General features: G+C 37.3%; 1 protein-coding gene across 1 annotated transcript in view; it reads right to left on the reverse strand.

Moving 5' to 3' along the window:
* Nucleotides 1-17,118, reverse strand: part of MAN1A1 (mannosidase alpha class 1A member 1) — a 133,859-nt gene that overhangs the window by 71,101 nt on the left and 45,640 nt on the right. Inside the window, exon 4 of the mRNA XM_026044256.1 lies at nt 9,286-9,366. Coding sequence (XP_025900041.1) covers nt 9,286-9,366 — 81 coding nt within the window. The remainder of the gene's footprint in view (nt 1-9,285; nt 9,367-17,118) is intronic.

The following is a 17,118-nucleotide window of genomic DNA, read 5'->3' on the forward strand; positions in this document are numbered from 1 at the left end:
CTTTATTAGATGTAATTAAACTTTTTGCAAAGAGATTCAAAAGTTGAAGGATTCTTTAAGAAAGTCAAATTTGGAAATCTCATGAAACATCTTAATAGTTTCCTACAGAATGAAAAGACAGGAATCTTCTACTGAATGGTTTGCTCTTTTATCTTCTCAAAGCTAAAAAGGAGAGGAGGGCTATTTCTACCTAATTCTTAACTTAGTTAAAATTAACTTGTGGATCAGAATCAAGTCTATGGAGACACAGCACGGAACAGAATCTTACAAAAAGTGGCTAAATATTAAGAGCGAGCTAGTCTACTTCATGCCTTGAGTTAAATGCATGATTTTTACCAATACTTTTTGGAGAAAAAAAGATCTCATCAGTACAACAATGTAGTACAATTTGTTACCCTTAAGACGACTAATTATCCTTTTGTTGTACATTTGTGGAGAGAATGTAAATATATACATTCCCAAACATTTTATTTTGCCTATAACTAAAAAGGCTAAATTAATACTGATCTACTTTKACTGTTAGCAGTAGCTGAGATATTTTGTTATTCCTTTCATTTCCACATAGGTCAGATTCTTGGTGTGTGTATGCATATGTACATATATGTGTGTGACATATATATTTATATATATAGATATAAAATTCTTTAGATGTGGACAGCATATTTGTGATAATCTTAACATTGCGTGCAAAATGCCAAAAATAATATACTTAATTGTATCTGGTGCATTTTCTAATAGATGTGGAAACAGGACTACGTCACCAACTCTTAGGCAACACATCTTTCTTCTCCTCTTATTTGGTTTTATTATTACAATAGTATTTGGTGCTTCAAAATGACAGAACGGAATAATGACATACATGAAAGAGAGCTATCTCCAAGACTGAATTTCTTTGTGGGTACATGTTGTCTTTGGACAGACTGTTAATGCAGAATGAAATTTCTTCTGTAGAGTATATTAGCACATAGGCAAAAAATTCTTATTCCAGGGCTATTTASAAGTGCTGCTGCTTAGAAGGAGAGCACTGGCACTGGGTTTCCTTGCAGGCATGCCCTCTCCAACTGTTCTGCACAACCACAATCAAGAGAAACTGCAGAGGCTGGTTGAGAGCCAAATCCTCAGAACAAGCAAACCAGCTCCCTCCCAGCTGCTTGAAATCTACTTGATAATATAGCTCACAAGTTCACGTCAAACAAACCAGCTGTTACAATCAGAATCAGATATTACTTAGCTCTCATTATCATCCATTCTCCTTTCTAACTTATCTTACRATTTACCAGCTTTAGCATGGTAGCAGAGTAGCCCGAGGTGAGCAAGAATTTTTTGTTAAAGCCAATGCACGATGAAGCATTTTTGTTTATTCTTTTCAAACTCAATGCATGAATGTAAAGACATGATGTCTAAGCCTGTCTTGGGACAAATTAAAGAAAAACAGACAAATAAAAACTCTCCCAACACACACAAACTCCTTTTATTTATGCTAAAGGAAACCATTAGAAATAAAATTGGTAGTCAGAGCCCTAAACTCGTGTTTTTCAGACCAGAATCGGGGCACTGGATCCTAGTTTTGTATTGAACTGAAACAGGTATCACTCTAGTTCTTTCTTCCCCACTGCTGTAGATATTCCGGCTCACGGCAGACAGCCGAAAGAGACACCTACCTCCTGCTGAGCCCCAGCAGTCAGCAATTCCCGGAATTAAAGTGAATCACCAGTTTTCACTTTATATTAATGCAGTCGGCCGGAGGGGCTTTGTTATGAGGAAAAAAAAAGTGTGTGTGTGTGTGCGTGCGTGCATGCATGCATGCATGCATGCATGTATGCGTGCGTGCGTGTTGGCAGAACTAGGGGTGTGTTGCTTGCTTGATGCAATGGTGACAGGCTCCAGGAGGCTTTGGAAACTCTCCTTACAGCCTGGTAGAAGTTCCCAGCCATGGCTTGTATTTGTGGATATCAGTAACTGCAAAGGAGAGGGAAGAGGTGGAACTACTGAGAAGCAAAATTTAAATCTAGTAGGAGACTGAAAGTGTGTATTTCTGTGTTACTGTTCTTTGCCGCTTCCTCAGTATTATGTGTGGGGCAGAGCTGCACAGAGCAGCTGAACAAGAAGCACAGGCAGAAAGGGTCCAGAACTATTAGGAATGAGGCAGGTTTGGGGATCAGGAAAACCTATATAAGAGTGAGAATATAACTGCACTGTAGTATATTTTCATGCAGTTAGCACAGAAAGAGAAGTGTTAGGTCTATTGAAGGTCATTGAAATATTAATGGAAATTACACAGACCATAATTGTAAGAAACACTTATGGGAGATTTTACACCCTTCTCTGTCCCTGCCTAGACTGTAAAATGTTGTGTCAGGGTGAGATATAAACTGTATTTTTACACATTGCAGTGACTGCTTCTTGGATTCACTCAGGAGACTATAAGGGTAGCATTTGGTTAAGTCCAGTGTGCTGTTAACCAAAGAGAAACTAAGAGTGACCATACGCTCCAATCCAAATCCAACATCTTATAAACAAAATGTTCACCTCAGTAACATTTAAGAGAAATGAAAGAGAATCAAGAAGACTAGTTGAAATGAACTAGCTCAAAGGAACAGCTGAACTGGTAGAGTGCTCGGAGGTAAGATGGAGACCACTCAGTAAAATAAGAAGGTTCACGGCTAAAAGATTCTTAAATTGAAAGACTCAGATGATTACTATCTTATTTTGGTCTGAGAGTAAAGAAGGCAATTAAAAACAAAAGTGCATTTTGTCCAAATAAGGAGCATGAAAAGGTACAAATTCTGATAAGTTTGGTTTTTTTTTTAAGTAGGATAAAAATGATTATTGAGGGAAGCTATACAAAGTTATAAAAATAGCAGCTGGAGGGAGGGAATAAGAAACTGAGAAATATGGAGTTTGCCAGTGAGCTAAAAGGAACAATTATACATAGTTATGTATGTTTGTGTGTATGTGTGTAAATATTTCTATTTATGTATGTATGTTGTTAAATAAGCACTGTGTGAAACAAAGACATTGTGCAAAAGCTAACTTTGCAGTATTTAATCTTGAAAAGTGTGGGCAGGTTCCCAAAGACCTGCCCAGCGAGAATACTGATGTTGGACTTCATGACCTTTTGCAATCCTGTTCAAGATGAACGACTTTAGGATCCTATGAAATAAGGGTTTAAAGAAAAGAAATCAATAAAACCAAAGCATTATCAAGATCATTTCAGAGCTTTAAAGGAACTAAAACATTGAGCTGTTAAAGTACTGATGTTTCATTTAAAGTGTCAGCAGATGGATGGTAGGTGGCAAAAATGACCCAAATTTTAAAACAGTGCCGTAGAAAACTACAGGCAATTGCAAACTTCTACTTTCTAGTAAATACGGACAAATATGGAATTCTATTGCCAATCTGAGGAAAGTTAAGTAGGGATTAAGTATCATGCATACAGAAGTGATCAAGCTGATACAATATGCCTGTAGCTTCAAGCAGCACTAGAAATCAAGTTTTCGGGACATAAAAGGAAAGTCCTCTTGTTCAATTAGTGTGAAGTTAAGTGAAAGGAAGCAGAAGATAAAACATGTGGTCAATTCTCACACTGGTCAGATAAGAACCCCTGAGGATCTCTTTTTGAACCTACATTACTAATTGGAAACAGGCCAATACCCTTCTACACGTAGCAAACTCTGCCCCATTACTCTTCAGGATTTAGCAAAATGATGAGTTAGATAAATTTTTGTATTTATTGAAATAAATATTCCACTGAAGAGAAACATCTAGAAGGGAGGATGAGCCAGATAAAAATAATTACAGGCAAATTCTGTACTATCCAAGTACTCTTTGAAGTCAGCAGTGTTTGTGATCAGCTTGGCAAAAGCAGCTAAAGATCAATAGCATCTGCATCATTATTTCTTGTCTGCCTCTCACTAATAAGACAGCAGTATCATCACTGATAGATGACTGCTTTAAGTGGGCAATGATTAAGCCTGAAGCCAGACAGGAGGCCAAAATCATCAAGCAAGGTCAAAAAATTGCACTGCAACCCCTATTCTATATATGGATATTTCTGAGTAAGTGACATGTAATCACTTTTTCACTTTTTGCTTTGATTAAAAGTTGGTAGAGAACAATATATGAAACTTATGGAGTCTGATAGCTATCAACAGGAAAATATATACTTCTTCATCCTGATCAGAGAAAATTCCCATTCCTTCAACCGGATATAGTACCAGAGTAAAAACTTCTGTCACATTTCTGCTTCACACCATGGAAAGAAACAATACAAACATTAACTGCCTTTGAAAGCTTCCATTTCTGCCCATGTAACATACCTGACTATAGAACCAGCCTTCAGTAAGACAGCCCCTGCTATTACATAGCAAAAGTGATTCTTACAGATACCATTAAAATTACTTTTGCTATGTATAGCAAAAGTATTTGATATTTGATTCTTATAGATACCATTAGAATTAAATATCAAACAGAAGATGAAATTTGATTCTTTTTTTTTCTGTTCATTTCCATGACTTTGCTGCTGTTAAAGGGCATAATATGGTTTTTCTCCAAAGATAAAAGAACTATCTCTTTGTGACACTGCATATGGAAGTGTGTTATAAATAAGAGAAAAAAAAACAGAAGAGAGCAACTTGTTTTCAGTATTTTTCAGAGGAGGGGAACTTGTAGACAATACTCTTCACTCCTTCTTGCATACTGGAAATTTATAGTCAAATTGAAAAATACCAGAGTAGTTTTTAACACTCTTCCCTTTTACCAAGCATCTTCCTTTACAGTGTAAATATTCATAAGGTCATACTAAGTCGCAAGATAACAGAAAATCTAGTTTCAAGAAAAGCTCTTGGTAGCAATTTCCCAACTAAGTTTAGTATTTGACTGCAATTTTTCTAGCTTGTATTTAAGCAAAATCATTAAAAAAATGTGATGTAACGTGTATGACACTGTTCTTGGACTTTATAGAGTTTAAATTAATTCCAGTAAGACACAAATTCTAGGAAGTGAAAAACAAAGCATCTCATAGCTCTATTTGAAATTGAGCAGCACGTGCTTATCAGCAGGCAGAATATTCCATTTGTTCATTTCTTAAATTAGTCACATTGGTGCCTTTATCTGAATGAACTATTATGAGAGTGAGATGTTTTAGCATTTTCTGAGTATGACAGAATATTATCTAATCATGATTAGTTAGACTTAGAAATGATTACAGGACATAAAATATGGTGCAGCTTTGCATCATTAACCACAGAAATGTAATTCAGAAGTACAAACAATTATTTTTGTCACTCACAGAATCACAGAATGGTTAAGGTTGGACCTCTGGAGATGATCTAGTCCAGTCMCCTGCTTCAGCACGGCCACCCAGAGCACGGGACACAGGGTCACATCCAGGCAGGTTTGGAAGATCTCCAGAGAAGGAGACTCCACAAACTCCCAGGGCAGCCTGTGCCAGGGCTCTGGCACCCTCACAGGAAGGAAGTTCTTCCTCACCTGGGGATGGAACCTCCTGTGTTTCAGCTTATGCCCATTTCCCCTTGTCCTATTGTTGGCCACCAATGAGAAGAGCTTGGCCACTTCCTCCCTATATTCTCCCTTCAGGTATTTATACATATTGATCAAAACTCCTCTCAAACATCTCTTCTCCAGGCTAAATAGGCCCAGTTTGCTTAGCCTTTCTTCATATGAGAGATGTTCCAGTTCCTTAATCAACTTTATTGCTCGCTGTTGGACCCTCTCTAGAAGCTCTGCATCCCTCTTGTACTGAGAAGCCCAGAACTGCACCCAATACTCCAGGTGCAACCTCACCAGAGCTGAGGAGAGGGGCAGGATCCCCTCCCTTGACCTGCTGGCAACACTCCTCCTGATGCAGGCCAGGATCCCATTGGCCTTCTTGGCCATGAGGGCACACTGCTGACTCATGGTTAACTTAGTGTCAACCAGGACTCCCAGGTCCCTCTCTGTGGAGCTGCTTTCCAGCAGGTCGACCCCTAATCTGTACTGGTGCCTGGGGTTATTCCTCCCCAGGTGCAGGACCCTGCACTTGTCCTTATTGAACCTCATGAGGTTCCTCTCTGCCCAACTCACCAGCCTGTGCAGGTCCCTCTGGATGGCAGCACAGCCCTCCGGAGTGTTGGCCACTCCACCCAGCTTGGTGTCGTCTGCATACTTGCTCAGGGTGTCGTCTGTGCCCTCATCAAAGTCCTTGATGAACAGGTTGAACAGCACTGGGCCCAATGCTGACTCCTGGGGGATATCACTGGCCACAGGCTTCCAGCTGGGTTTGGTCTCATTTACCACCACCCTCTGAGCTCTGCCATCCAGCCACTTCTCAATCCACCTCACTGTCCGCTCCTCTAACCCACAYTTCCAGAGCTTTCAAGAGGATGTAATGGGAGACTGTGTCAAAAGCCTTGCTGAAGTCAAGGTAGACAACATCCACGGCTCTCCCTTGTCCAGCCAGCCAGTCATCCCATTATAGAAGGCTATCAGGTTTGTCAAATACGACTTCCCCTTCGTGAATCCATACTGACTACTCCTGATCACCTTCATTCCCTTTACATGCCTAGAAATGCGCTCTAGGATGAGCTGCTCCATCACCTTTCCAGGGACAGAGGTGAGGCTGACTGGCCTGTAGTTTCCTGGCTCCTCTCTCTTGCCCCTTTTGAAGGCTAGAGTGATGTTGGTTTCTTCCAGTCCTTCTGCACCAACCTTGCTCTCCAGGACCTCTCACAGATAATGGGGAGCGGCTAAGCAACAACTCCTGCCAGTTTTCTCAGCACTCTGGGATGCATCCCATCTGGGCCCATAGATTTATGGGTGTCCAATTTGCCTAAATACTCCCTAACCTCATCCTCCTCAGCCAGTGGAAAGTCTTCCTCTCTCCTGGTTCTCTCTCTTGTGTCTGGTCTCTGTGGGATATTGGCAAGTGAGCACAGCAAATATAAGTTAGAGAATATTATGAACTTTCTGCTGAGAAAGATTAATACTCCATAGTTTTCCTATACACTGTTCCAAAATCTTAGGGAGGCCCAATAATGGATTAAAGAGGAAGGAAGATATGCTTTCTGTGTGGGCAGTCAGATTCCGGTGCTTAGGCCTTTTGCAGCCTGTCAGCAGCACTAGTGAGGAAAAGGCTTATGCAGCAAGGGGATGTCACACCACTGCATGGGTGCACTGTCATCAGAAGAGTTGCAGTCAGTCAGTCTTCCTCTGTTCAGCAGCTGGCTGAATCAAGCTGGCTTTTGTATCAAGAGAGTTTCCCTAATTTTGGGAAAGGTAAAAGAAAAATGTAAGAGGTCCAGGAGCAAGCATGCATAGTTCAAGTGTTCAAGGCATTCTTGCAACTACTAGTTTAGGAACATGAAGTCTGGACCATCGTTCTGCCTTGGACAGTAGGTGTCTACGAAAGCATTAAGAAGTGCCAGGCATGGATGGTATCCTTGCAGCCTGCAGGGGCTCAGAGCCCTCCCCACTTAAACATTTCATCTTCATTTTGAGGAGCCCATTTTCCTTCTATGAATGAGTCCATTCATACTGAGATTTGACATCAAGTGTCAAAAAACCCACGGCAAAGAGCTCTACTTAATTATGTGTCGTGTGAATGTACCACTTCCTCATTTCTTTTGTCCAATAGTCTTATTTAACATCAGTATGGCTACAAATCTAGTCCAAGAGGGGTGAAGGTGGAGGGGTGGTTGAGAAGCTATGACTAGAAATTATTTAAAAGAAGCTACTGCACATCAACAGACACAAGATATAAACCATCAACATATAAACAAACTTAACAGCACTGATGACGAATTGTTCAGGCATTTCTTGGCAGTCATTCGCCACTTAATTTAAAGGTCTTAGTGTCCTCTATCAGCTCATTGTTTGCCAGGAAGCAATCCCTACATCTGTCACAACCAGTTAATTAAAATTCAGCTATAGGTTATATGGAAAAAGTTCACTACAGGTTATGAGAAGTAAATCTGCAGTGAAAGAGATAACTAGTGGAAAGCARGAGCCTTTAAAATCTTTTCTTTATGCTTATTCCTTGTTTGCCAAATAACTGTAGAAAGACAACAATTTCCTTCAAAGGCCAAAGATAAGGCATTAGGAAAAACAATTTGTAGTAAATATGACACCAACTACTTATCCTTTCTCATTTTTGTTCATTTTCAAAACAAGTCAAAGGTGATTTTTTTCCAGAATACTTTAAGTATTTTAAAATATGAAAAACATACATTTAAAACATTTACATCTTTTCCATACTATTTGTGCTGAGAACAGAAACATGAAAAATAAGCAGTAGGTAAGTTTAGTGTACTCATATAAACATCACAGAGACTATCACCTCAAAACTACTTTTCCAAGTATATTACTTTGACATGGTAATGAATTTTAACAACTCATAAACTGCAGATTTTTAAGATAATTGAAATGATAGTTGCCAAAGAGAACTTTACCTAATACTTAGGAAAGTAATGTATAAAAGAAAATTACACAATTTTAAGCTTTTGTGGAGTTTGCACAAATAATTGGTTTGGATTTAAAGAAATCCAATGGTAAATTCAGCTTATGATTACAGAGTTTTCATCTGTGTTATTCCTACTATAGAGCATTATTATAATACATCAATGAGRAACAAGAATTTAACTCAGTAAAATTAAGGACTAAGTGCCAGGCCAAAAATGTGAAATATCAGAGTACATGTGACAGTGCAGGCCTCTGTAAATTTATTACAGAAATAACTGCATTAGTCAACTCTCTTAGACAAAATTGCTGCTTCATCCTCTCCAGAAAGCATGACAGGCATTGTGATAGAACCTTTGAAACTCATTACTGAGGAGGCAATAGAGATTAATTGGAGATTAATGCTCTAAGGATATTCACATGCATAGACTTACCAGTTATTTTCTTTCTTAACCCATCTTTTCTTTTTAGTTGACATTTCAAACTCATGAGAAAGGCCAACATCTTTTTCAGAGGTGTAGTTTATTAGTAAAAGGGCATTCACTGAGATGATTTGAGTAGCAGGTACCCCTATACCAAATCCACCAGTGCAGCATTAGCACTTCATACTTATATTTTCGAACACAAAACCCACTTGGTGTGATTTGAATGGAGTGGAAAAAAAAAACACACAAAGCAACTGCATGGAGAAAAGCAAGAAAATATAGCAGAGAGGGTTTTCCTAGACAAATCAAATTTTCAAAGATATAAACCGGTTTATTTCTGAAAAATAAAAGTGGTGACTAGATATCTGGATCATAATATTTCAAATAATACATGAAGATATCTTACCTCTTCTCCTGAAAGATAGTAAGCTGAAAGGAGTCCACCCACAAAGCGAATGTTTACTTCAAAAACAGAAATTTCCGCATTCTGGCAAAATAAAAAAATGTTGTTATAATCCCTATCTTATTCTTTATTGTAAGAAATATTATGCCTACTACATACGTTGATAGATAGTGATTATATTTCCATAAAGTGTTACTTTCAACTAGAAAAAGATTTTTTTTAATATACACAGACATTAATCTATGACAAAACTTAACAGCGAAACACACTAGATAGATTGAGGGAAAGCCATCATTACAGAATTTAAGGCATTTTAAAGATTTCCTTCTCTTCCTCACTTAAAAAAATATCTGCTTCATTTTTCTCATCCTGTTTAAGTTCACATCCTTTCCACTTGGATATGAATTATTCTATAAATCCATACATRTGAGCACTTCCCTGCTGTTGATTCTGAGCCCAGGCACAAAATATGTGAAAGACGGGTACACAGCAGTTGGGCTTCGAAGCTTTCAGCACATAAATAAGGTGTTTGACTTTCATGTGTTCTGAGTTGCTCTTGCTACCAGTTGTTTATCTACTTGTATTTGCTGACATACACTAAAGCTATATCCAATATAAATCAATGCATGGTCAGGCTCTAGGATGTTCTTACAAAGGGCTTAAAGGTTTTTTTCTTCTTTCAGCTTCTCCAGTTTAAATGTAAGTCTATATAGGAAGGGTCTCTTTTTTTTTTTTTTTTTTTTTTGTGACTTTTTTAATTTTAACCAAATGTATTTTTAGGTAGTTCCTAAGTAACCTTAGATTACTTATCAAAGGTATCACTTCATGCCTGTCAATTTTCAATCCACTCTAATTAAGCAGATGTTTCCAAAAGTATTATAGAAGATTGATCAGTGTTTCATTAGTCTGAAAGGCATAGACCTCAGACGCACTTACTGGCTTTCTACAGTGCTTGCTACCTTGCCTTACATTTTTTAAACTTTTTTTTCTTACTCTTAAAATCTTGTGTGTCAATTTCTTTCCTCAAAAAAAGGAAGTAAAATTTAAACCATAGAATAATTGCTCTGATAAACAGTGGTAGGACTGCAAACTGAAAAAGGCTAGTGGTGCAGAACTAGTCAGAACATGCCAAGTTTATCTAATAAGATAATTTTAAGTGTACCAAAATTCTAGTGTCTCTCTTCACTAGGTCCTCTCCCAATACTGGAGAGAAAGGGGGACGATGGAGAAGGGCTTAATTTCTGTGTGTTTCCTATAACGACTGAGTTAAATTACTTTTCGATTTTGAATTGCTCGTGGAAGTAAATCCAGTGGCAGAAAAGCTCTTTAACTGAATATTTTCCATCTAGATCCTTACATTTTATGTATCTGGATTTAATATTACTCACAATGCATTGCTATCCTTCAAGGAATTCAAAAGCCCATTAAAAAAAAGCTCAAAATATATGCACAGGCATCTATTTTTGGAATTAGGTACAAGACAAAAAGAACACTTTGAAGTAATGTGAGAATAAAGATTTTACTATCAAATTACCAAAATTAACTCCACTGTAATTCTGAATGGCTGCTGAAATGCTGATCTTTCAGGTGATTTCCTGAAGGTACTCATTGTTTTAATGTTATCAGATTTCCAATATTCATTTGCACACATCTCTGAAGCTTTGTTTGAAATTCTCAGATCTTACTAAAATCTTTATATAAGCCAATGAAGCACATGCAGTGAATGAAGTAGACAGACATCTCATTAAATGTATATTTGAAAGCTGTATATTTAATAGGATCAGTATTCCTAAAATCATTACCAGGCTAGTATCATTCTGGGAAAGTACCCAGATTACAGCAACCTGCAAAATATCTGCAGAAGTTTTATAATTCCATGTTGGAGATGCATTCATCTCTACAAGGAAAGTTTTTACTAGGAAGTAGCCTGTTAGGGAAAGTGGATGTGTCCTAAAAGARATATATTACTGCCACATCAACTTTACCCTTCTTTCTGAAATTTAAATTTCAATAGCTTTTTGTATTGTACATTTAAGATGCCACATCCTGTCCATTACCTTCCTTTCATATTTTTAAATAATGATGCTCAAAGTTTTGCACAAATAAGTCTCTTCATTTCTATTCAAAAACTAAATGTCTAATATGGGATGTTATTTTTGTTTTGCTGTTAGACTCAAATATACACAAATATCTTATTATCAGTTTAGTAGTGCCAAAATAGGAAAAATCTTTATCTTGACCTCCCAAAGTCTTTACTTTTACTTCATCAACTGCAAAGGCTAGAATTTTATTTATTTTCTTACTTTTTACTTTTTTTTTTAAAAGAAGTGCCAAGGTTAGCCTGCAACCTCAAACATTCATTTTACATTACAGAGCAGGTCTGAGAAACTCTTCCATTACTTCATTTAGACCCAATGGAACTTCTCTAAGGAGAAGTGCAGGACACTTTTATTTTAAAGTAACCACAGTGTTCCTGTAAGATCCCAGGGAAGCTCGTTCTGCCCAATTGGATGTTCATCCCTCTTCAAGAGCAGACAGTTGGATTAGATGATCTCCAAAAATACCTTCAAACCATAACTCTTCTATGATTATAGAAAATGTCTAATTTCACAGTCTTTTTATTAGTAGCCCGAATTGTATTTCATCAACACATGCCGTGTACAATATCCCGAACATCTTCTGTTACTACCTGTCTGTGATAATATCTTCTTATTACTGTGCAAAAACATCTTGCTGTAGCTGCTGATTTTGCAAGGCTTCCTTTCACTAAGTATTCTCAATATACAGGGATGTTTGAGAAACTGGTATGTATATTGGGAACAACATATTCTTGTTCTACTTTCAAGACTTTGAGGCTAATTGCAGTATGCAGATAACTTGGTTTTTCATCTTATACCTGATCAACAACTTATCATCTAGGTGCCACAAAGGGCAGTCTATTTAAAAAGTCCAAGTAAGACTTGAAATTCAGAGAAATTATGGCTGTCCCTCATTGTATTTACAGAAATAGAAAACCAGAAGCAATATATGTAGCACTATGTGGCACAGGAGCAGCACTATGACCACTGAATGCAATTTCATCTGKTTTCCTTTATTAGCTTGTGAAGACAAAATTATCAGTTGCTAACTTGGTGACGCTTCTGCCATTTGTGGTTCAATTTGATGCCTAAAGCAATGTTGGGACAAAGCTACTGTCACTGGGCTTTCTGGAAGCATCTGTTCTATCGGACGTCTCCAGCTTACTAAACATCAATATTCTTACCCCTGTGGGTTATTTCATTAGCACACCTCTTCCCTGAAAAATTTCCTCTCCACAACTTCCTAAATGAAGGCCAAAACAATTTCCATCTATGTCATCTCATGGGAAGTCATCCTTGGTCACAAATGCAACACTTAATACAATTTTATTTATCTAGTGTCAGCTGCCACCAGGCACTCATCAACATTGGTACTTGCTCTGCTACTCATAATTTAGTAGGATAAAATACCGCATGCTCCTTATGTGCATAATGTACTTGGAGTAACTGAATCACCTCAATTTAAATTGAACTAAAAAAAAAAAAAAAAAAAGCATGCTCATCTACTCTTTATATAAACTTCCAAATATGACTCCATTCCTATCAAATAATTTCAATTCTCTTTACTGGACAGATTCACTCCAGACCTTTTTTTCCTCCAGTTCTCCTGTACTTTTCTTGTCAAGAGTGCAATAAAATCTCAGTCACCTCATTTCCATTTCCACCTAGGGTTTATATACAACAGGAATGTAGCAATACCCTCCCCTGTGTATCATACTGTACCATCATAAACAGTCTATATCCTGCAGGCATGGCTAATTCACCTTCCTCCACAGAGAGTCATCATAATAAAAATGTCTAAGACAAATCCAGGAACCATATATTRGTTAATACTGAATAACGCTGGATAATGCCCATAATTCTGGACAAAAAGAAAATGGTCGTATAACAGCCTAAAATATCATCATCCCAYTTAAGCACAAAGGCTGGGAACAAAAAAAATGACCTTATGAAGCAGTGTAGGATAGAGATACAAAGGTTACTACAAGCTTACTTTAAGCTACTTTAATTGAGTTACTTTTTTAACTCCTTGCAATAGTGGAAAAGATAAATTTCATTTGTTAAGCAGCAATATGTTAAAATATTCAATAATAGGTGAAGCACTTATAGAGAGCTTGATTGCAAGTTTCAAAGCCCAGTTTTGCAACTCCTTTTATTTAAGTTTACTTAAATTCTCATATGGCGAAGTGTAAAATCGTAAAAGGAAAACAAGCACAAAAAAGAAATGTTACAGAGGATATTGRCCAATTTTAGCAGAAAAAAAATGGCATTTAGTAATAAATTTACTCAAAATCTCCCYTTAACCCATCATCATCATTTATTATTCATTCTTATAATCCAGGCAAGATGAAGCCACTTTGATGTCTATTATTTAGAGTGCACTAACAAGTCCACTTTGGAAGAAACTAGTAAACAAATAGTCCCACAAATTAAAGAACCATCTTCTAGTGCTGGCTTCTTAATTTCCCTTAAGCTTAAGCTTAACAGAGTTATTACATATTTACTTAAAGTCCATTTAGTCGTACCTCCGACACACTTTGTTCGGGAAAGCTGTATTATTACCAGTATTACATAAAATTATTTTTTCATTTGTATTTTGCTTATAGAGAGAAGAAAAAAAAACACCACCACCACAAAAGATCAAGTGCCAAAATCTGTTTCCAAGCCAGAACASCAACTTTTGAACTGCCAAAGATGATTACAACTGAATTACAGTGCCTACAGTTTGAGAGCAGAGGACTCCTAACAGCTCTGAGATGTTTCTAAGCTTGAAATAAGCAGTTTGATGAATTCTAGTAGTCTGTCGCTGTTTCTGACTGCCACATCACAGACAGATTTGAACTACAGCATGATTAATAATAAATGCTGGAARCATTATTGATTAGATCCAAAGGGCACTCAGAATTTGGGGATGTTGAGAAAGGGATACAATAATCTATATGACGGCAGATATAAAATGTAACTTCAATATCAGTTGTCTGCTCTTTTTCCAATCTTGCTTAAGTTCCTCCAAAAGCAGGCATAACATATGCAACAGATCTATGTTGTATGAAGCTGTGTACAAAACTACTTTAAAAGATACTTATATTTGCAAAGTTAAGTACAAAGATAAATATCAGAAGTGGTTAGTAAGTTTTCTGACTTTGATGCAGTGACTGGTCTTTGTAAACAACTTTGCTCAGGAGTACTGGCAGGAGACAAGTCTTAACTTATCCTCGCTGCCTTATTCATCCCTTCTCTTTACACAGTTCTCTGATCCACTTAGTACCCATCTTTGACAACAAATAAGCAAAAGCTTTTCATCCTTTCCCTACAGCCTAACATCTGCTCTTTTCTAGGTGGATTCATCCTGCGTGATTAATAAAGAATCTATGATTAGATAATGCACAACAACTCAGTGTGTGCACAAAATGCCAATTAAAGCCAATTCAATTATATGCACACAGGTAGAGCTACTGCACAGTCCACTACCACTTCCCTCTGACTAAGCAATAACTTCCTGCCATCCTCCATTTCAGCCAAAAATAGAGAGGAATGAGGCAAACAAAGCAAAAGCCACTAACAAACAGGCAAATTATTTTATTGAAGTGTCCTGGTTTCTAAACTCAGCTCTGAGGGTTTTTTTAGAGGATGAGACCATTTTTCTATTTCCCTAGCCCATGGCTTGTCCCCACCCTGGTCCTGCCTGACTGTACTGCTGCAGAACAACAAGCAGGCCAGGGTACCACTTCAAGCACTGTCCCACCTTTGTTTGATTGCTATTATTTTCTGCTCTGATTTTGGCCACTCTTGTTCCAGACAGCACCCATGGAAACCTTAAGAGGGACTGCTACTGGCATTAAATTTGTCTTCTGCATGCAGAAGACAAAGACTGTCAAATAGAATATCCTTAGCTCTTCAATATTGTGTCAAACAGCTCAACATCTCTGCCACTGTTTCGCTGACTTCTGRCCCATTTATCCCTTTCAATAAAAGCCCTTCTCCAACTCTCCTTCTAAGTATCAGCTCATTTCCCCCACGTGCAGCGAGTCTGACATGTTTTCCCTGCCCAGTGCAGAGCAGCGGTTGGGTACAGTGATACAGCAAGTCTTTCAGGAAAACACTGACTACTTGGTGTGTGCACATTTCCTAAAGCAAATCATTAAAAAAAAAAAAATACAGGAGCACACAGCAGGGTGCAGTTGCAGCTAGGAAAAACACTCAGTCTCCCTTGTGATCCCATGAAGGACAGGCTGCCTTTTCTGAGATGCAGTGCTGGTACCCACCCGGCGCCAGGCAGCCTTGGGCAGCGTCATGCACAAACACGGCAAAGACAGCACGTGTGGCGAGGTCAGACTGAATTCTCAGCTCCGTGGACTGCTCAGGATCAAAAATAGATCTGAACACATATAGGAGGYAATACCACGCAAAACAAAAAGCACGTTCCTGATGAAAAGACTGTTGATTTAGTTGCTRCTAAATGTCCAGTCTATTTCCATTGGGGCTAAAACACTTAAAAGAGCAAAGAACCAGAGGAAGCTAATTAATTCTTGAAAAACTACTCAGCCAATTTGGCCAAAATGCCAGCATGGCATCAAGGGAGAGGAATTTCCGTAGCTCCTAAAACAACACAGCTCGCCTTCTTCAGAGATAATTAAAAGTAATACTCGACAACTAATTTATTAGATTCAGTCCCTCAATTCATCACATGAAGAATTACTAATGTGGCACCACTTCCTTGTCACATCATCTTTATAAGCAAATGGCTAATTTATAAACTGAACTTTGGGAACTTTTATTGTTAGATAAGGACAATGAGGTGGTGCAAAAGGAGACAGGGCCATCTGCTTTTTGAATTGAATAATATCCAGCTTTAAACTATAAGACAGAGATATAAGAAGTATTTTAAACCAGAACTTATGTCTAGTGTGGAAAACTAAACAGGAGTTGAATAGMAATTGAATAACTTCAGACAACTTAAATTCAGCTAATTTAAGAAGACCAGATGTTGATTATTAAAGTTGGTGTTATGGCTGTAGATTTTATTTCCTCATTTTACTTCAGGAAAATTAATTTAGTTAGTATTGATGTCAGTATAKAATTCAGTTCTATATGACTAATACAGATAAAATATTAAGCAAATAAATTTTGTGAGGTGTTGAGCTCAAGGCAGCTATTTAATACACTGTTTCAGATGCATGTCAGTATTGTCTGTAAACAAGATTTGGTAAATCTTTTTGATCACTGCATTTATTGATTAATGTAATACAATATCTCAGACAGTTACGATGACTTCATAATTTTGTAATTTTTTTCTCATATACAATTAAATGTTTCATAGTTTTTAAAAATGGCATATAAATTACCTTGATGAATGGAAATTGTAGGCAATACCATCCACAGATACAAGTTTGCAGCATAAAGCAGAGCAAGATTATGTGTAAAACCAAATATTTTACTTTTATTAATGTAAATCACTATGGAACTTTTTAATGTCCCTCTAACTACAGCTTAGCTTTTCCTTTAATGCAGTGTTTGCTTTTCTTTTTCCTTTCTTTTTTCTTTTTTTTTTTCTAAGATCTTAATGCTTTGCTAATAAAACAGGTATTCAATATGACAAAAATTCCTTTGAAAAAAATCGCAGCTCAATATAATTTCAAGATAAGGTTGGCATGTCTTTCCAACATCTAAAAATGCTCAGAAATGCTTTTCAARGTCCTGTATTTAAACTACAAATAGAAATACACACTAAATAGTTGCTTATATAAACTGTAAAATA

This window comes from Nothoprocta perdicaria, unplaced genomic scaffold, assembly GCF_003342845.1.
Source record: "Nothoprocta perdicaria isolate Ctin4 unplaced genomic scaffold, notPer1 scaffold_356, whole genome shotgun sequence".
Taxonomy (NCBI): domain Eukaryota; kingdom Metazoa; phylum Chordata; class Aves; order Tinamiformes; family Tinamidae; genus Nothoprocta; species Nothoprocta perdicaria.